This window comes from Pristiophorus japonicus, chromosome 15, assembly GCF_044704955.1.
Source record: "Pristiophorus japonicus isolate sPriJap1 chromosome 15, sPriJap1.hap1, whole genome shotgun sequence".
In the NCBI taxonomy this organism is placed as follows: domain Eukaryota; kingdom Metazoa; phylum Chordata; class Chondrichthyes; family Pristiophoridae; genus Pristiophorus; species Pristiophorus japonicus.
Window position 1 is genome coordinate 177,794,325 of NC_091991.1, and position 20,635 is coordinate 177,814,959.

The 20,635-nt window shown below is 46.1% G+C and overlaps 1 protein-coding gene across 2 annotated transcripts in view; it reads left to right on the plus strand.

Annotated features, from left to right (window-relative positions):
• Positions 1-20,635, plus strand: part of iqce (IQ motif containing E) — a 53,987-nt gene that overhangs the window by 4,691 nt on the left and 28,661 nt on the right. For both annotated transcript variants that reach the window (XM_070901343.1, XM_070901344.1), the window contains exons 4-10: positions 988-1,134; positions 1,795-1,926; positions 4,432-4,502; positions 6,449-6,562; positions 8,080-8,130; positions 10,449-10,519; positions 19,038-19,110. In XM_070901343.1, the coding sequence (XP_070757444.1) occupies positions 988-1,134; positions 1,795-1,926; positions 4,432-4,502; positions 6,449-6,562; positions 8,080-8,130; positions 10,449-10,519; positions 19,038-19,110 (659 nt within the window). The remainder of the gene's footprint in view (positions 1-987; positions 1,135-1,794; positions 1,927-4,431; positions 4,503-6,448; positions 6,563-8,079; positions 8,131-10,448; positions 10,520-19,037; positions 19,111-20,635) is intronic.

Genomic DNA, 20,635 nt, shown 5'->3' on the forward strand with positions numbered 1-20,635 from the left:
ATACCACATAAAGACTTGTATTCCTGCAGTGTCTTTCATGACTTCAGATGTCCCAAAGCGCTTTACAGTCCATGAAGTATTTTTGAAGTAAAACAGAAAATGCTGGAAATACTCAGCTGGTCAGGCAACAGTGGAGAGAGAAACGGAGTTAATGTTTCTGGTCGATGATCAGAACTGGAAAAAGTTAGAGGTGTAACAGGTCTTAACCAAGTGCAGAGGCAGGAAAAGAGGGGAGGGGAGGGGAGGAAAGAACAAAAGGGAAGGTCTGTGATAGGGTGGAAGGCGGGAGAGATTAAATGACAAAAGGGATGATGGTGCGAGGCAAAAGGAGATGGTAATGGGACAAGTACAGAAACAAAAGATCGGTCTAGAGGACAAATGGGAACAGCAAAATCATCAACAGTTGCTGTGAACTTTGCTGTTTCTCTCTCCACAGATGCTGCCTGACCTGCTGAGTAGTTCCAGCATTTTCTGTTTTTATTTCCGATTTCCAGCATCCACAGTATTTTGCTTCAGTACTTTTGATGTGCAGTTACTGTCGTAATGTAGGAAACACGGCAGCCAATTTGCACACGGCAAGCTCCCACAAACAGCAATGTGGTAATAAGCAGATGTTGGTTGAGGGATAAATATTTTCAATATTGGAGAACTCGCCTGCTCTTCTTTGAATAGTGTCATGGGATCTTTTACGTCAACTCAAGAGAGCAGACGGGGCCTCGGTATAACGTCTCATCCGAAAGATGGCACCTCCAACAATGCAGCACTCCCTCAGCATGGCATTGAACTCTCAGCCTGGATTATGTGCTCAGGTCTCTGGAGAGAGATTTGAACCCATGACCTTTTGAGTCAGAGGCGAGAGTGCGATCCACTGAGCCACAGCTGACGCCTGTAGATGGAGAAGCCATGCTATATTGTTGAAACGTACTGCTGTCCAGGGCATCTTCCATCCCTGCTTGCTGACAGAATCTCACCTCGTTCTTCCTGCAGAATCCCCATATCTCTCAAACACGTACCTGCATCCAAGGAAGGCGGCAGTGTGGAGGTCACTGAAGGGCACGGGGACCATGCACGTGGAAAATCCATCGGCCAGGGTGCCTAGAGAGCTGTGGGTGGCATCGCTCAGGCAGGGTGTTGGTAAGTGGCTGCAGTATGGATTCATCCAGCCTCCTCTTCCCCCTCCTTCCCTCCCCCTTCTCCTCTCCCTCTAGACAGAGAATGTCAGTCACCTATTCGAACGTGGGAGGCATCGCAGCTGGGCCTGATCCTGTCCTCGTCAAACATCCCCGCTTCTGGGTTCCAGGGAGAGTGTGGTTGCAAAGGTGAGACTTAAAGAAATTGACAGAAGAGTTCCGCCAGGAGCGGCTGTGGCTTAATGTGACTCAACACAGGAAACATCACCCGGCCCAATGTATGTGTATGTGTGTGTACGTACATGTGTGTGTGTACGTACACGTGTGTGTGTGTATGTGTGTACGTGCGAGTGTGTGTACACGTGTGTACACGTGTGTGTACGTGTGTATACACGTGTGTATGTGCGCGCGCATGTGTGTACACATGTATGTACACGTGTGTGTGTACACGTGTGTGTGCGTGCGTACCTGTATATGTGTGCGCATGTGTGTACCCATATATATGTATATGTGTGTGTGTGCACGCGTGTGTGTTTGTATGTGAGTATGTATTTGTGTGCTACCGTGGCTGGCTGGATGTAAGACTGTAGGGTAGAGCATCGTGAGCAGATAAAACAGAATAATCCTCACTCTTGTCACTTCCATAAAACCATTGTTCCCGCAGCTCTGTCCCAGTCCCTGAAGTCTGAGTACGACTCCGGGTGCAGTCGGAGCTCAAGCTACACAAGTACACCAGAATACCTGAAAGAGGCCCTCGGTATGAAAAAGCCGAAGCATTCGCGTTCAGCCAGTAACGGTGAGTATCCGGCATGAACATCTCTCCCTTTAATAATGGGCCCAAATAGAGAAAACCGTCCTCAATCGTCTGGTGATTCGCTTTGGGTGGAAGTTCTGAAAGCTCCCTGCTCTCCAACATAAATAAAAGAGTAACACCAGACAAGGTCACAATGTGGCTACGGATAACAGGCCATGAAGCTCATCTTAACTCATCCATCCAAAAAATAGGTACATTCCCCGCATCACAGCATCCAACTCTTTCAACAACAACAACTTTTATTTATATAGCGCCTTTAACGTAGTAAAACGTCCCAAGGCGCTTCACAACAGTGTTACAAGACAAAACAGATACATTTGACACCAAGCCACAAAAGAAGAAATTAAGGCAGATGACCAAAAGCTTGGTTAAAGAGGTAGGTTTTAAGGAGCATCTTAAAGGAGGAAAGAGAGGTAGAGAGGCGGAGAGGTTTAGGGAGGGTGTTCCAGAGCTTGGGGCCCAGGCAACAGAAGACACGGCCACCAATGGTTGAGCAGTTATAATGAGGGATCTTTAATAGGGCAGAATTAGAGGAGCGCAGACATCTCGGGGGGGGGCGGGGGTTGTGGGCCTGGAGGAGATTACAGAGATAGGGAGGGGCGAGGCCATGGAGTGATTTGTAAACAAGGATGAGAATTTTGAAATCGAGGCATTGTTTAACCAGGAGCCAATGTAGATCAGAAAGCACAGGGATGATGGGTGATCGTGACGGTGCGAGTTAGGACACGGGCTGCTGAGTTTTGGATAACCTCAAGTTTACATAGTGTGGAATGTGGGAGGCCTGCCAGGAGTGAGTTGGAGTAGTCAAGTCGAGAGGTAACAAAGGCATGAATGAGGGTTTCAGCAGCAGAAGAGCTGAGGCAGGGACGGAGGCGGGCGATGTTACAGAGGTGGAAAAAGGTAGTTTTAGTTATGCCACAGATATGTGACCGGTAACTCATTTCGGGGTTAAATATGATGCCTAGGTTGCGAACAGTATGGTTCAGCCTCAGACAGATGCTAGGGAGTGGGATGGAGTTGGTGGTTAGGGAACACAGTTTGTGGCGGGCCCAAAGATAATGGCTTCGGTCTTCCCAATATTTAATTGGAGAAAATTTCTGCTCAGCCAGTACTGGATGTCGGACAAGCAATCTGACAATTTAGATACCAAGCAGGGGTCGAGAGAAGTGGTGGAGAGGTAGAGCTGGGTGTCATCAGCATACATGTGGAAACTGACTGTGATATGGTTTTGGCCTTTTCTGCCCTGCCCTGACATCCATTCCACGGCCGAGGTCACCCCCCGTGATGTTTGAGAAGCCCTGTAACTCCGTTCAGTAATAACCATCCATTACTGTTTGTGTTAACACTCTGTCTCTCTTCTTTTTTTCTCTCTTTTATTCTCTTTCATTTTCTCTCTCGACTCTCATCCCTTTTCTCATTTTCTCTCTCCATTCCTCCTCTCATTTTCTCTCTCTTTTTTCTCTCGTTCTCTTATTTTCTCTCTCCTTGCTCTCATTCCCCCTCCCTCTTTCCCCCCTCCCTCTTTCTCCCCTCCCTCATTCTCCCCTCCCTCATTCTCCCCTCCCTCATTCTCCCCTCCCTCATTCTCCCCTCCCTCATTCTCCCCTTCCTCATTCTCCCCTTCCTCATTCTCCCCTCCCTCATTCTCCCCTCCCTCATTCTCCCCTCCCTCATTCTCATCTCCCTCATTCTCTATCTCCCTCATTCTCTATCTCCCTCATTCTCTATCTCCCTCATTCTCTATCTCCCTCATTCTCTATCTCCCTCATTCTCTGTCTTCCCTCCCTCATTCTCTATCTCCCCTCCCTCATTCTCCCCTCCCTCATTCTCCCCTCCCTCATTCTCCCCTCCCTCATTCTCCCCTCCCTCATTCTCCCCTCCCTCATTCTCCCCTCCCTCATTCTCCCCTCCCCCATTCTCCCCTCCCTCATTCTCCCCTCCCTCATTCTCCCCTCCCTCATTCTCCCCTCCCTCATTCTCCCCTCCCTCATTCTCATCTCCCTCATTCTCATCTCCCTCATTCTCATCTCCCTCATTCTCATCTCCCTCATTCTCATCTCCCTCATTCTCATCTCCCTCATTCTCTATCTCCCTCATTCTCTATCTCCCTCATTCTCTATCTCCCTCATTCTCTATCTCCCTCATTCTCTATCTCCCTCATTCTCTATCTGCCTCATTCTCTATCTCCCTCATTCTCTGTCTTCCCTCCCTCATTCTCTATCTCCCCTCCCTCATTCTCTATCTCCCCTCCCTCATTCTCTATCTCCCCTCCCTCATTCTCAATCTCCCCTCCCTCAATCTCCCCTCCCTCAATCTCCCCTCCCTCATTCTCAATCTCCCCTCCCTCATTCTCCCCTCCCTCAATCTCCCCTCCCTCATTCTCTATCTCCCCTCTTTCATTCCCCTCTCATTCCCCTCTCATTCCCCTCTCATTCCCCTCTTATTCCTCTCTCCTCTCTCTCATTCCCTCTATCCCTCACTCTGTAGGTTATGTCCCTGGCACTCCCGACTACAAAGAGAAAGAGGACATGTACGATGAGATCATTGAACTGAAGAAGGTGAGTGCTTGCCCTACTGGGGGTCAGAGGCTCCTCCCCAGTTTATTGTTGACGGGGTTTCTGTAATGAACGTGATTGAAGACAGGAATCGAGTGCTTTTATGTTCCAGCACTGGTGCGAGAATCTAACCTGGGGCCGGATGAGGGGGGTGCGCTGCCCCCCTGCAGCGTGGCGATTGCACGATGCCCAGTGCCGCCTCCAGCAGCAAACCAAAACGATGCCTCTAGTGTCGCAGGATGCCGCGTGCCTTCATTATTTTATGGGTCGCGAACAGAACATCTCGCGCGACAACGGCCTTTTTGTGTGCATCAGGGATGGTCAGACTATAAAAGAAAAGAAAGATTTGTATTTATATAGCGCCTTTCACGACCTCAGGACATCCCAAAGCTCCTTACAGTGAATTAAGACCATTTGGAGTGTCATCGGCAGTCCCTCGGAATCGAAGACTTGCTTCCAGTCTAAAAATGAGTTCTTAGTCACTGTTTTAATGTAGGAAACGTGGCAGCCAATTTGCGCACAGCAAGCTCCCACAAAAAGTAATAATGACCAGATAATCTGTTTTGGTGATGTTTATTGAGGGATAAATATTAGTCAGGGCAACGGGGATAACTCCCCTGCTCTTCTTCGAAATAGTGCCGCGGGATCTTTTACATCTATCTGAGAGGGCAGATGGAGCCTCGGTCTAACATGACTTGTGTGATGGGATGACCACACAAAACTGCAGCGGTTCAAGCAGATGGCCCACCACCACATTGTCAGGGCAACTAGGGATGGGCAATAAATGCCGGCCTTGCCAGTGATGCCTGCTTTTGGAGAATGAATAATTTTTTTTAAATGCAGGTGTGAATAATGAATCTGACTTACCCATACCCGTCCCACTCTCCTTCCCACCCGGGACAGTCAAATATTCTGCCAACTCTCATCATCATACACGAATAAGCACTTGGGGAAAGTATAAGTGGGCACCTTAGGAATAGCGCCACCTCTGGCAGCAGAGTGTAATTACAGTATGCCAAGTTTACAGAGGCAGATTCTGTGCTCAAGTCTCTGGAGTAGGATTTGAACCCACAACCTTCTGACTCTGAGGAGAAAGTATAATACCCACTGTACCACAGCTGGCACCTGTTAAAGTCCCCATGGTGCTATTCAATGAGCAACAGCATTGCTCCCTGAGCCGATACCACCTAAGGAACAAATACCCCAGCACGGAGTCAAAACCTTTAAGAGAACAGAGCAGAGGGGAAAAAAAATCAAAGTTATTACCGGCAACTCTCGACTATCCGTACACGGATCCAACGGGAAACGTTGTAACGGGATTTTAAATTCTGTTGCTAACAAGTGAAAAGACAGCTCCAAATAATTTGGAAAAATCGCCTTCCAAACACTGTGCTCACTTGTATTTGCTCATTCTCTCTCACACTCGCACATTCTCTCTCGCACACACTCTCTCGCCCACACTCACTCTCACTCACTGTAAAAATCAACCTCCTCTGTCCTTGCTTTGCTGGTGTGTTTGTGTGCATGCGCTGCTGCAGTCGCTGTCTCTCGCGGCCACCGCTGACGTTGGGAACGGGGGCATTGCTGGCACCGGGTTCCAGGCACAGAACCTGTACATGCATGCTGGTAATGTCCATCTTTTGTTACTGTTTGTAGCTGATTGTATTGATTCATTAAAGTTTTAACTTATAAATGTAAACTCGCCCTAACGCTTGTGTTTATTCATTAAAGTTTTAACTTTAAAATGTAGACTCACCCTAGCGGAAAAATCGTTTACCCGGAATAGCCCAATCCCCGAGTGACCCGGATAATCAAGAGTTGCCTGTACTTGTGATGTAAACGTGTAGAGAGTCTGAGGGGATACAGATCTTTCAGACCATCCCTTGCAAGCAGTCAGTGAATAATTCCCCTCGATGTTATTGTGGTTCCCTCCAAATCCCCCCCCACAGATGATTCAAGCCCACAAGGCTGAGAACGATATCCTGAAAACAAAGCTCAGACGATCGGAGGAGGAGAACAGCAGAAAAGAGAAACAGATTGAACAGCTTTTGGATCCTTCCAAGGTAAATGAGACATGCTCAACAGCCAGTGTTCCAATCGGGTTACATCGAATATACAGCCCAGAATCAGGCCATTCGGCCCAATTGGTCCATGCTGGTGTTTCTGCTTCACACCAGCCTCCTCCCACCCCTCTTCTCACCCTCTCAGCAAATCCTTCTATTCCTTTCTCCCTCATGCACGTATCTCGCTTCCTCCTTAAGTGCCTCTATGCTATTCGTGGTAGCAAGTTCCAATCTCTGGGTACAGAAGTTTCTCCTGAATTCCCTATTGGATTTATTAGTGACTATCTTATATTTATAGCCCCGAGTTCTGAATTCCCCCACAAGTGAAAGCATCTTCTCCATGTCTACCCTATCAAACCCCTTTATATCATTTTAAAGACCTCTATCAGGTCACCCCTTGGCCTTCTCTTTTCTAGAGAAACGACTCCAGCCTGCTCAGTCTTTCCTGATAGTTAGAGCCGCTCAGTTCTGGCATCTTTTTTGCACCTTCTCCAGTGTCTCTATATCCTTTTCGTAATATGGAGACCAGAACTCCAAGTGTGGTCTAACCAAGGTTCTATACAAGTTTTAACATATCCTCTCTGCTTTTCAATTCTATTCCTTAGAAATGGACCCCAGTGCTTTTTTATGTTCCGATCAACCTGCGTGGCTGCTTTTCGTTTTTTCCTTATTACCCCGTGAGATTTATGGATCTGATACTAAAATCTAAATATATTTTTTCATTGTGTCATTTAAAAAAAATCCCTGTTGATATCCCATGTTGAAACCAAGTTTAGTCATCTGATGAAGCAGGATTAGCGGGTGGGGACTAATTGGACCCAGGTAAGCAGACGCAATTTAGTCTCATTTTAAAGTCATACATTCCATCCTTGTTTTGTATAATTCTTTTGATTTTATATTATAGCAAAACCTGCCACTATTTGGGAACCAGGGAAGTAGAATTGGTTGTAGCAGAGGAGTTTCTTTATAGTAGAATATGAGGAGGCAGGAGGCCCAAAACTGATGTGTTACAGCAACACCCCTGGCAGCAGAGTGTAATTACAGCAAGACATGTTTACATGGACAAACTATGTGCTCAAGTCTCTTGAGTGGGGTTTGAAACCACGACCTTCTAGTATAGTATAGTATTAGGCAGACCCTCGTATTGAGGATGACCTGCTTCCACACCAAAAAGGGATGAGTTCACAGGTGTTTCAGTGAAGAACCTAATAAGCCAGGTCCCGAAATACATACTGAAAATGAACTCCTCACGACCTTCTGACGGGGAGGCGATGGATCTAAGTGCAATGGAGGGCAGTCACTGTTGTTATGTAGATGTAATTAGCAGACTATTTGCACACAGCAAGATCCCATGAGCAAGAAATGAACAAATGGCCAGATGTGTATTACTCAGGTTGAGGGGTCATGATAAATAAAGTTCATGATAAATATTCTCATGGAAAGATTTTTATTTCAGCAAATGACACTGCCGATGGTATTGGTGCCATAACCTGCCTGTGCATTTTCTTGTCTTGCAGAGTTCGGAGTATGCCAGGAGGTTGATCGATAAAAAGAATGACACTAGCGGGGTAAGACCTTGCCTGAAACCCATGCTGCTTGCTCCTTTTAAAGACCATGTACTCGATCGAGAATTATATTTATATGTCTCACATATGACTAAATGTCCTATCAAAACACAGATGAGATCATCCTCTCACCATGTCTGTCAATTTAGATTTTTTTTAAAAACATTTTTAAAATTAATTCTCGGGATGTGGGCGTCATGGCAAGTCCGGCATTTATTGCCCATCTTTTGTTGCCCTTGAGTGGTGGTGAGTTGCCTGCTTGAACCGCTGCAGTCCGTGTGGTGAAGATGCTGCCACAATGCTGTTAGGTGGGGACCAATGTTCCCTTTAATTTTTTTTATTGGGCCGCAGGGCCCCTTTAATGGGCTGCAGGGCTCCTTTAATGGGCTGCAGGGCCCCTTTAAAGGGCTGCTCGGCCCCTTTAATGGCCGCGTGGCCCATTCAAAAATCAGCGCGTGTCCGGTATTTGCATTTAAAAGCTGGTGAGCCGACTGCACGGGAACTCCAGACTATGCAGCTTAAAGGGAACATTGACAGGGAGTTCCAGGAGGTGGTGATGTTCCTACGCACCTGCTGCCCTTGTTAGGTAGCTGAGATTAAGCCAGCTTGAAGATTTCATTATTTCTGTTTGCTGTAACTGCACTCACAGACTTTCTCGTGCAAGTTTGAGATGTTTCTGCTTCTCTTCTGTTGGCTGAAAGGACCCCCAAGCCTGCAATCCCATAGCTGTGTCGGGCCACCAGGAGAGCAGCCTGAGGTGGATCATCTGATGGCTTCTTTCCTCCTGCTCGGGCCCCAGTCACTAGGTTCAGGAGCGCCTGCAGAATGGGCACCCACCCCGTGTCCCCCACTTGCTCCTTAAACACCCGCAGCTAAAGAAAAATAATCTAAATGGGGTAGAGGAACAAAGGGATCTCGGAGTACAAATACACAAATCACTAAAAGTTGCGACACAGGTTAACAAGGCCATAAAAAAGCAAACCAAGCACTAGGGTTTATTTCCAGAGGGATGGAATTGAAAAGTAGTGAAGTTATGCTAAACTTGTATCGAACTTTGATTAGACCACATTTGGAGAACTGCGTACTGTTCTGGTCGCCATATTATAAAAAGGATATAGGCACTGGAGAGGGTGCAGAGAAGATTTACAAGGATGATACCAGAAATGCGAGGATATACCTATCGGGAAAGGATGAACAGGCTCGGTCTCTTTTCTCTTGAAAAGACATGGCTGAGGGTGACCTAATAAAGGTTTTTAAAATCATGAAAGGTTTTGATAGAGTAGATACAGAGAGAATGTTTCCGCTAGTGGGGAAGAGCAAAACTAGAGGCCATCAATATAAGATAGTCACCAAAAAATCAAATAGGGAATTCAGAAGAAACTTATTTACCCAGAGAGTGATGAGAATGTGGAACTCGCTACCACAGGGAGTGGTTGAAGGGAATAGTGTAGCCGCATATAAGGAGCGGTTAGATAAGGAAATAAGGGAGAAGGTAATAGAGGGTTATGCTGATAGATTTAGATGAGGAAAGACAGGAGGAGGCTCGAGTGGAACATAAACGCCGGGCCGAATGGCCTGTTTCTGTGCCGTATATCCTATGTAATCCTATGTAACCTCTCCACTGTCCTGTAAGTGTATTTGTCAAGCATTCACGCACAGCATTTTGCTCTTAGTCAGAACAGATCTTGACGTGTGGTTGTAGAAGTATTAGTAAAAATCACAAAACAACAGTTCAACTTAAACAGAACAGCACATAACCAGGAGAGATTGCAGCCAGTAATCTTATCACAGGATTTAGATCAACTTGTAAGTGATAAGATTACTTTCTGTCTTCCAATTGTCTCCACCCTTTTGAATGCACTCACTCTGGCCGGGCTACAGTACCATAGGCACCTTCAGCTGCCTGATACCTCACCCATTTCTTACATGTAAACATTGAGTGTCAATGGGCTGTTCCACTGTGAAAGGTATCACGTGTCCCGCCCAATCCAATCCTGCAATGGCAAATTTGGCACCAGATCAACCAGATCATATAGTGGAGGCCAGGGAATAAGCTTCTTTCTGCCTGCCTCAGAATTCCCCACCTGAGATCACAGAATGGGTTTGGATGAAGATAACCCTTTGGTTTAAACTCAGCTTTGCAGAATCGCAGCCTCCATTACAGCTTTAACATCCATCTCCACACAGACAGATAAGTTGACTGTTTCATCCGAAGGACCTAACTCCCTGTGTGAGACTGATCCTGCAGAGTCTGCACCCCCAGAAATCCACTAAGTGAGCTGTTCATTATCAACATTCCTGTCCTTTCTTTCTTCCCCCAGATTGTTACTGGATTAAAGCAGAGAATCTTTAAGTTGGAGCAGCAGTGTAAAGAGAAAGACAGCGTCTTAAAGTAAGATACATCACAGTCCTCTTACTTCACACAATGGACATCAGTAGTTTTTTTAATCATCTAGTCTCTTTGTCGCCCTTTGCACTGCATTTTGCTCATCCGCTTCCTGCCATTTTAACTCTGAGAACCTTACATGCTCCAGAGTCAGTCTTATTGTGTGATTCTGGTTGTGATCATTTGCATCAAAGCTGCTGATAGAGAGAGGGCAACATTTAAAACAAGGTAACTTCCAATAACAGGAAAAGGCCTTTGGCCCAACAACAACTTGTATTTTATATAGCGCCTTTAACATAGTGAAATGTCCCAAGGCGCTTCACAAGAGTGATTTTCAAACAAAATTTGACACCCGAGCCACAAAAGGGCAGAAGACGAGAGAGATTTTATGGAGCGTCTTAAAGGAGGAGAGAGAGGTAGCGAGGCGGAGAGGTTTAGGGAGGGAATTACAGAGCTTGGGGCCCAGGCAGCTGAAGGCACGGCCACTGATGGTGGAATGAATTGAGTTGCCAACCCTCCGGGAGAAAAATGATCAATTTATTAAAATAAATTGTGTTTTTTTTTTTCATTTTCTTTGAGCATTTTCATTTATTAGTTTTAAAAATGTTGGAGATGGGGAATAAAAGGATGTTTGACTGACGGTCAAGATTAATCCAATCGGGTAACAAAGAGTCAGTTCACTTTCCAATTGGCCGTGGGAAAGCGGTGTGGTGTGGCTGGAGGATGGGCCAATGGCAGGAGCGTCGGGGTGGGGATGGTTTGAGGCGGAAGGTCATGTGATGAAACCTCCAGGAATACATCCGACCAGAGTTGGTGACCCTAGACTTGACCCCTTTTCATAGAGTTTTTATTCATTCTTGGGATGTGGGCGTTGCTGGCACGGCCGGCATTTATTGCTCATCCCTACGTGCCCTCGAGTGTGATACAACTGAATGGATTGCTCGCCCACTTCAGAGGGCAGTTGGTGTGACGACTGGAGTCACGTCAGAGCGGGTAACAGAGGCAGGTTTCCTTCCTTAAAGGACTTTACGTGAACCAGTTGAAAGAAAGAAAGCTACAGCATCTTTCATGACATCAGGATGCTTTCCAAAGCACTTTACAGCCAAAGAAGAACTCCTTGAAGTGTAGTCACTGTTGTAATGTAGGAAACATGGAAGCCAATTTACGCACAGCAAGCTCCCAAAAACAGCAATGTGATAATGACCAGAAAATCTGTTTTTGTTATGTCAATTGAGGGATAAATATTGGCCAGGACACCGGGGATAACTGCCCTGCTCTTCTTCAAAACAGTGCCGTGGGATCTTTTACATCCACCTGAGAGAGCAGACAGGGCTTCGATTTAACATCTCATCCAATAGACAGAACCTCCGACAGTGCAGCACTCCCTCAGCACTACACTGGAGCGTCAGCCTAGATTTTTGTGCTCAAGTCCCTGGAGTGGGACTTGAACCCACAACCTTCTGACTCAGAGGTGAGGGTGCTACCCACTGAGTTACAGCTGAAACTTGGACTTTTATGGCAATCCGACAGCTTCATGGTCACTTTTATTGATACCACCTCTTTATATTTCCAGATTTATTAATTTATTTTAAACTGAATTCAAATTCTCAAACTGCCCTGGTAGTATTTGAACTCACGTTCTCTGGATTACTAGTAACCGATCTACCCTCGCCTACCCAACTTCACACCATAATATCACCAGGCAACAGGAATTTACAGAATTACACCAGAAATTAGCCTTGTTTGGGGCTCTTTTCTCTAGAAAAGAGAAGGTTGAGGGGTGACCTGATAGAGTTCTTTAAAATTATGAAAGGGTTTAATAGGGTAGATGTAGAGAAGTTGTTTCCACTTGTGGGGGAGATCAGAACTAGTGGCCATAAATATAAGATTATCGTTAATAAATCCAATAGGGAATTCAGAAGTAACTTCTCTACCCAGAGAGTGGTGAGAATGTGGAACTCACTACTACAGGGAGTAGATGAGGCTAATAGCGTAGATAATTACATGAGGGAGAAAGGACTATACTGATACGTTTAATTACATAGGAACATAAAAAACTGACTGCAAAAGCTTCTATAGACATGTGAAGAGAAAAAGATTAGTGAAGACTAATGTAGGTCCCTTGTAGTCAGAATCAGGAGAATTCATAATGGGGAACAAGGAAATAGCAGATCAATTGAACAGATACTTTGGTTCTGTCTTCACGAAGGAAGACACGAATAACCTCCCGAAAATACCGAAGGTCTAGTGAGAAGGTGGAACTGAGGGAAATCCTTATTAGTCAGGAAATGGTGTTAGGGAAATTGAAGAGACCGAAGGCCGAAAAATTCCCAGGGCCTGATAGCCTGCATTCCAGAGTACTTAAGTAGTGGTCCTAGAAATAGTGGTTGCATTGGTTGTCATTTTCCAACATTCTATAGACTCTGGTTCAGTTCCTATGGATTGGAGGGTAGCTAATGTAACCCCACTTTTTAAAAAAGAAGGGAGAGAGAAAACAGGGAATTATAGACCGGTTAGCCTGACATCAGTAGTGGGGAAAATGTTGGAATCAATTATTAAAGATGTAATAACAGTGCATTTGGAAAGCAGTGACAGGATCGGTCCAAGTCAGCATGGATTTATGAAAGGGAAATCATGCTTGACAAATCTTCTAGAATTTTTTAGGGATGTAACTAGTAGAGTGGACAAGGGAGAACCAGTGGATGTGGTGTATTTGGACTTTCAAAAGGCTTTTGACCAGGTCCCTCACAAGAGATTAGTGTGCAAAATTAAGGCACATGGTATTGGGGGTAATGTATTGACGTGGATAGAGAACTGGTTGGCAGACAGGAAGCAAAGAGTGGGAATAAACGGGTCCTTTTCAGAATGGCAGGCAGTGCCGCAGGGTTCAGTGCTGGGATCCCAGCTATTTACAATTTACAATATACATTAATGATTTGGATGAAGGAATTGAATGTAATATCTCCAAGTTTGCAGATGACACTAAGCTGGGTGGCAGTGCGAGCTGCGAGGAAGATGCTAGGAGGCTACAGGGGGACTTGGATAGGTTAGATGAATGGGCAAATGCATGGCAGATGCAGTATAATGTGGATAAATATGAGGTTATCTACTTTGGTGGCAAAAACAGGAAGGCAGATTATTATCTGAATGGTGACAGATTAGTAAAAGGGGAGGTGCAATGAGACCTGGGTGTTATGGTACATCAGTCATTGAAGGTAGGCATGCAGGTACAGCAAGCAGTAAAGAAGGCAAATGGCATGCTGGCCTTCATAGCAAAGGGATTTGAGTATAGGAGCAGGGAAGTCTTACTGCAATTGTACACGGCCTTCCTGAGGCCTCATCTGGAATATTGTGTTCAGTTTTGGTCTCCTAATCTGAGGAAGGACATTCTTGCTATTGAGGGAGTGCAGTGAAGATTCACCAGACGGATTCCCGGGATGGCAGGACTGACATATGAGGAAAGCCTGGATTGGCTAGGCTTATACTCACTGGGATTTAGAAGAATGAAAGGGGATCTCATAGAAACGTAGAAAATTCTGACAGGACTGGACAGGTTAGATGCAGGAAGAATGTTCCCGATGTTGGGGAAGTCCAGAACCAGGGGTCACAGTCTAAGGTTAAGGGGTAAGCCATTTAGGACCGAGATGAGGAGAAACTTCTTCACTCAGAACATTATGAACCTGTGGAATTGTGAACCTGTGGAATTCTCGACCACAGAAGGTTGTTGAGTCCAGTTCATTAGATATATTCAAAATGGAGATAGATGTGGCCCTTACGGCTAAAAGGATCAAGTACTATGGAGAGAAAGCAGGAATGGGGTACTGAAGTTGCATGATCAGCCATGATCATATTGAATAGTGGTGCGGGCTCGAAGGGCCGAATAGCCTACTCCTGCACCTACTTTCTATGTTTCTGTGTTTCTAGGAGTAGGCCATACAGCCCCTCGAGCCTGCTCTGCTATTTAATACGATCATGGCTGATCCAATCATGGACTCAGCTCCACTTCCCTGCCCACTCCCCATAACCCCTTAATCCCTTATCGGTTTAGAAACTGTCTGTCTCTGTCTTAAATTTATTCAATGACCCAGCTTCCACTGCTCTCTGAGGCAGCGAATTCCGCAGATTTACAACCCCCTGAGAGAAGAAGTTCCTCCTCATCGCTGATTTAAATGGGCGGCCCCTTATTCTAAGATCATGCCCCTCTCGTTCTAGTCTCCCCCATCAGTGGAAACATCCTCTCTGCATCCACTTTGTCAAGCCCCCTCATAATCTTATACGTTTCGATAAGATCACCTCTCATTCTTCTGAGATGAAGAAGGGTGGGAGAAGGCTCATAGAAACATAGAAAATAGGTGCAGGAGTAGGCCATTCGGCCCTTCGAGCCTGCACTGCCATTCAATGAGTTCATGGCTGAACATGCAACTTCAGTACCCCATTCCTGCTTTCTCGCCATACCCCTTGATCCCCCTCGTAGTAAGGACTTCATCTAACTCCTTTTTGAATATATTTAGTGAATTGGCCTCAACAACTTTCTGTGGTAGAGAATTCCACAGGTTCACCACTCTCTGGGTGAAGAAGTTTCTCCTCATCTCGGTCCTAAATGGCTTACCCCTTATCCTTAGACTGTGACCCCTGGTTCTGGATCTCCCCAACATTGGGAACATTCTTCCTGCATCTAACCTGTCTAAACCCGTCAGAATTTTAAACGTTTCTATGAGGTCCCCTCTCATTCTTCTGAACTCCAGTGAATACAAGCCCAGTTGATCCAGTCTTTCTTGATAGGTAAGTCCCGCCATCCCGGGAATCAGTCTGGTGAACCTTCGCTGCACTCCGTCAATAACAAGAATGTCCTTCCTCAAGTTAGGAGACCAAAACTGTACACAATACTCCAGGTGTGGCCTCACCATGGCCCTGTACAACTGTAGCAACACCTCCCTGCCCCTGTACTCAAATCCCCTCGCTATGAAGGCCAACATGCCATTTGCTTTCTTAACCGCCTGCTGTACCTGCATGCCAACCTTCAATGACTGATGTACCATGACACCCAGGTCTTGTTGCACCTCCCCTTTTCCTAATCTGTCACCATTCAGATAATAGTCTGTCTCTCTGTTTTTACCACCAAAGTGGATAATCTCACATTTATCCACATTATACTTCATCTGCCATGCATTTGCCCACTCACCTAACCTATTCAAGTCGCTCTGCAGCCTCATAGCATCCTCCTCGCAGCTCACACTGCCACCCAACTTAGTGTCATCCGCAAATTTGGAGATACTACATTTAATCCCCTCGTCTAAATCATTAATGTACAATGTAAACAGCTGGGGCCCCAGCACAGAACCTTGCGGTACCCCACTAGTCACTGCCTGCCATTCTGAAAAGTACCCATTTACTCCTACTCTTTGCTTCCTGTCTGACAACCAGTTCTCAATCCATGTCAGCACACTACCCCCAATCCCATGTGCTTTAACTTTGCACATTAATCTCTTGTGTGGGACCTTGTCGAAAGCTTTCTGAAAGTCCAAATATACCACATCAACTGGTTCTCCCTTGTCCACTCTACTGGAAACATCCTTAAAAAATTCCAGATGATTTGTCAAGCATGATTTCCCTTTCACAAATCCATGCTGACTTGGACCTATCATGTCACCTCTTTCCAAATGCGCTGCGATGACATCCTTAATAATTGATTCCATCATTTTACCCACTACTGAGGTCAGGCTGACCGATCTATAATTCCCTGTTTTCTCTCTCCCTCCTTTTTTAAAAAGTGGGGTTACATTGGCTACCCTCCACTCGATAGGAACTGATCCAGAGTCAATGGAATGTTGGAAAATGACTGTCAATGCATCCGCTATTTCCAAGGCCACCTCCTTAAGTACTCTGGGATGCTCGTGTGGAATATAAACACAGGCATGGACCATTTGGGCAAAATGGCCTGTTTCTGTGCTGTAGATACTAGATAGCGAGTCGGGGAGCAGGGTTTACATGAGTTGATATGTTTTTGTTTCCACACAGTGACTGGACACACATGTTCATGCTGCTCCTTGACTTGACACTAGATGGTGCACAAGACTCACAACAACTTTGAATCCTTGTAAATGGTTCAATGACTACATCTTGCATTCATGTCGCACTATTAATGTACAGAACAAAAGTCTCAAAGTGCCTCACACAGACGTTATCAAGAAATGGAGGCAGAGCCAAGGGAAGCGCTGTTAGGCGGGGTGGTAAAGGAGAACATAAGAACATAAGAAATAGGAGCAGGAGTCGGCCATTTGGCCTCTCGAGCCTGCTCCGCCATTCAATAAGATTATGGCTGATTTGATCATGGACTCAGTTCCACTTTCCTGCCCGCTCCCCATAACCCTTTACTCCCATATCGAGGTGAAGAGCCAGAAGGATTTATGAAAGAAATGCAAGACTTGCATTTATATAGCGCCTTTCACGACCACTGGAATTCCAAAGCTCTTTATGGCAAATCAAGTCTTTTTGAAGTGTAGTCGCTATTGTAATGTAGGAAGTGCGGCAGCCAATTTGTGCACAGCAAGCTTCCACAAACAGCAATGTGATAATGATCAGATAAACTGTTTTAGTGATGTTGATTGAGGGATAAATATTGGCCAGGACACTGGGGAGAACTCCCCTGCTCTTCTTCGAAATAGTGCTGTGAGATCGTTTACGTCCACCTGAGTGAACAGACGGGACCTCGGTTTAACGTCTGCTCCGAAAGTGCAGCACTCCCTTGGTACTGCACTGGAAGTGTCAGACAAGATTTTTGTACTCAAGTCTCTGGAGAAGGACTTGAACCCACAACCTTAGGGAGGGAATTTCAGTGCGGGAGGTCCAGGCGGCTGAAGGCACGGCTGCCAATGGCGGGGTGAATTTGGGGGGATGGTGATGTGGGGGGCGGGGGGGGCACAAGAGGTCAGAGTCCGAGGAACAGAGAATTGGGACATGCTGAAAGTGCAGTCTGGTCCTGTCCCTCTGAAATAACCGAAAATAGTTTTAGAGTGGCAGCAAAAACTGACCACTCAGGATTGTAGACATTTCTGCTGTATCTACACTTTTAGATGGGGCTTTAACATGGAACTTTCCTTTCGTACATGAAGTTCGTCCTGCCATAATTAGAACAGTTACTTACAGTGCTAAAGGGAAAGGCTAAATGTGGTCTATTCTCATTCTTGGCTTATCTTGCGTCCTTATTTCCCCAGAAGAGTGCATTCTCCACAGAGTTCATCTTCATCAGGCTAGCCCCAAGTTCCTAAAAGAAGAAAGAACTTGCATTTCTATAGCGCCTTTCACTACCTCAGGATGTCCCAAAGCGCTTTACAGCCAACGAAGTACTTTTGGAGTGTAGTCACTGTCGTAATGTGGGAAATGCGGCAGCCAATTTGTGCACAGCAAGCTCCCGCAAACACCAATGTGATAATGACCAGATAATCTGTTTTTGTTTTGTTGATTGAGGGATAAATATTGGCCAGGACACCGGGGATAGCTCCCCTGCTCTGCTTCAAAATAGTGCCACGGGATCGTTTACATTCCCTGAGAGAGCAGACGGGATCGCGGCTTAACTTCTCATCCGAAAGACAGCACCTCCGGCAGCGCAGCGCTCCCTCCATCTGGATTATGGTGCTCAGGTTTCTGGGCTCAACCTCATCTTGGTCAAGGCTGGCTTAGTTCAGAATCGGGGGGTTCCAGTGCTTCAGCCCGTGACCCTGGGATTGTGAAACAGGCTGGATTATTTGCTGGCTTTCCACCACGTACTTGAATGCAACACGATAAACCCTGGGCGGATCCTGGGCGCCCCATGTGCCGTAGGGACACAGGAACAGGAGCAGGGCATTCAGCCCCTTGAGCCTGCTCCGCCATTCAGTTAGATGTCCATTTACCCACCTTTGACCCATATCCCCTGTTATCTTTACTCACAAAAATCTATCGCTCTCGGTGTTGAAAGGCCCAATTGACCCCCAGCACCTACTGCCTTTTGGGGGAGAGAGTTCCAGATTTCTGCTACCCTTTGTGAGAAAAAGTGCTTGTTCATTTCACTCCTGAATGGCCTGGCTCTAACTTTAAGATTATGTCACATCGTTCTTGGCTTCCCCCACCAGAGGAAATTGTTTCTCTCCTCCTACCCTGTTGAAGCCTTTTAACATTTTAAACATCTCGGTCGGACCAGCCCTCAATCTTTTGTACTCAAGGGAAGTTGCAGCTAGTTGGGGGGATTATTGCTGGATAAATGTTTGGTTTCTCCAAGGGTTATTTCATTGGCTGCGCCGCGTGACGCATCAAGTCCCGGCCAGGATGGAGAGGATTGGGTAGTTCCCCCGTCAATCACTGCTGTCAGTGACTGGGATTGATTTTATGCACAATGATCCTCCACACTGCACTGTGCTGGAGAAATAATCCTGCTGTACTCGGGTGTCTCTGTTTGTGGCAGTCACAAGTCCCGCCCCATCTCCAACGCAGTGCTGGCAATATTCACTCCGGATTTTATTTACCTGCTTGTCATTCTAATTTTCAGCAAACTCCAAACTGACTTGAAGACCACTAACATGGAGGAGATGAAGATTACCATGGAGACGTACTACGAGGAGGTGGGCTGACAGTAGGGTCTTGGCTCCTTTTTGACAATTCACTGCTTATAACACGCCAGGGGTCTGATGAGCAGAGAGTTTCCCCCTCAATCCTTACTGTTCTCTCTGAGCTGTGCTTTGTGATATTCTACTTGTTGATCGGTATTTCTACTGAGTTTAAAGAAAGAACACTTCACGTGGCAGGAGCCTTTTAACAAATGACCGTTAAAAAGCAAACCAAGCACGGGGGTCCATTTCTGGAGGATTAGAATTCAAAAGCAATAGAATTGAATAGAATTGGAAGTTGTGTTAAACTTGTATAGAACCTTGGTTGGACCACACTCGGAGCACTGTGCACAGTTCTGTTCTCCATATTACAAAAAGGATATCAAGGCACTGGAGAAGTTGCAAAAAGGATACATGAACTGAGAGGTTATCCCTAATCAGGAAAGACTGAGCAGGTTGGAGTCTTTTCTCTAAAAAAGAGAAGGCTGAGGGGTGACCTGATAGCAATCTTTAAAATTCTGAAAGGGGTTTGATAGAGAGACGTAGAGAAGATATTTTCACTTGTGACAGAGACCAGAACTAGGGGTCTATCATAAACAATGTTCCCTCTAATTTTTATTTTCGGTGCGCAGAATCTTTTCCAGCCTGCGCGGGATCTCCGGATCGCTGTGCAACCACGCAGCTTAGGGGGAACATTGGTCATAAATATAAGATAGTCACTAATAAATCCACTAAGGAATTCAGAAGAAACATCTTTAGCCAGAGAGTGGTCCCTTCTCCGACAACAACTTGCATTTATATAGCGCCTTTAACATAGCAAAACGTCCCACGGTGCTTCACAGGAGTGTTATCAATCAAAATTTGTCACCGAGCCACAGAAGCAGATATCAGGACAGGTTGATCACGGAGGTTAGTTTTAAGGAGCTTCTTAAAGGAGGAAAGAGAGGTTTAGCGAGGGAATTCCAGAGCTTGGGGCTAAGGCTGTTGATAGCACGGCCGCCAACGGTGGAACAATTAAAATCGGGGAAGCGCAAGATGCCAAAATTAGAGGCGCGCAGAGATCTCGGAGGCTTGTAGGACTGGAGGAGGTTACAGAGATAGGGAGGGGCGAGACCATGGAGGGGTTTGAAAACAAGGATGATAATTTTAAAATCGAGGCGTTGCCGGATCGACGGCCAGTGCAGATTTTACAAGCACAAGGGTAATGGGTGAACAGGACTTGGTATGACTTAGGGTACGGGTGGCAGAGTTTTGGATGAGCTCAGGTTTACGTAGGGTGGGAGATGGGAGGCCGGCTAGGAGAGCATTGGAATAGTCAAGTCGCGAGGTAATAAAGGCATGGATGAGGGTTCCAGCAGCAGATTGGCTAAGGCAGGGTAGGAGTCTGGCGATGTTACGGAGGTGGAAGTAGGTGGCCTTGATGATGGAGCAGATATGTGGTCGGAAGTTCATCTCGGGGTCAAACACAACACAAAGATTGCGAATGGTCTGGCTCGACTTCTCGTTTACCAGGGATGGAGTCGTTGGCGAGGGAACGAGT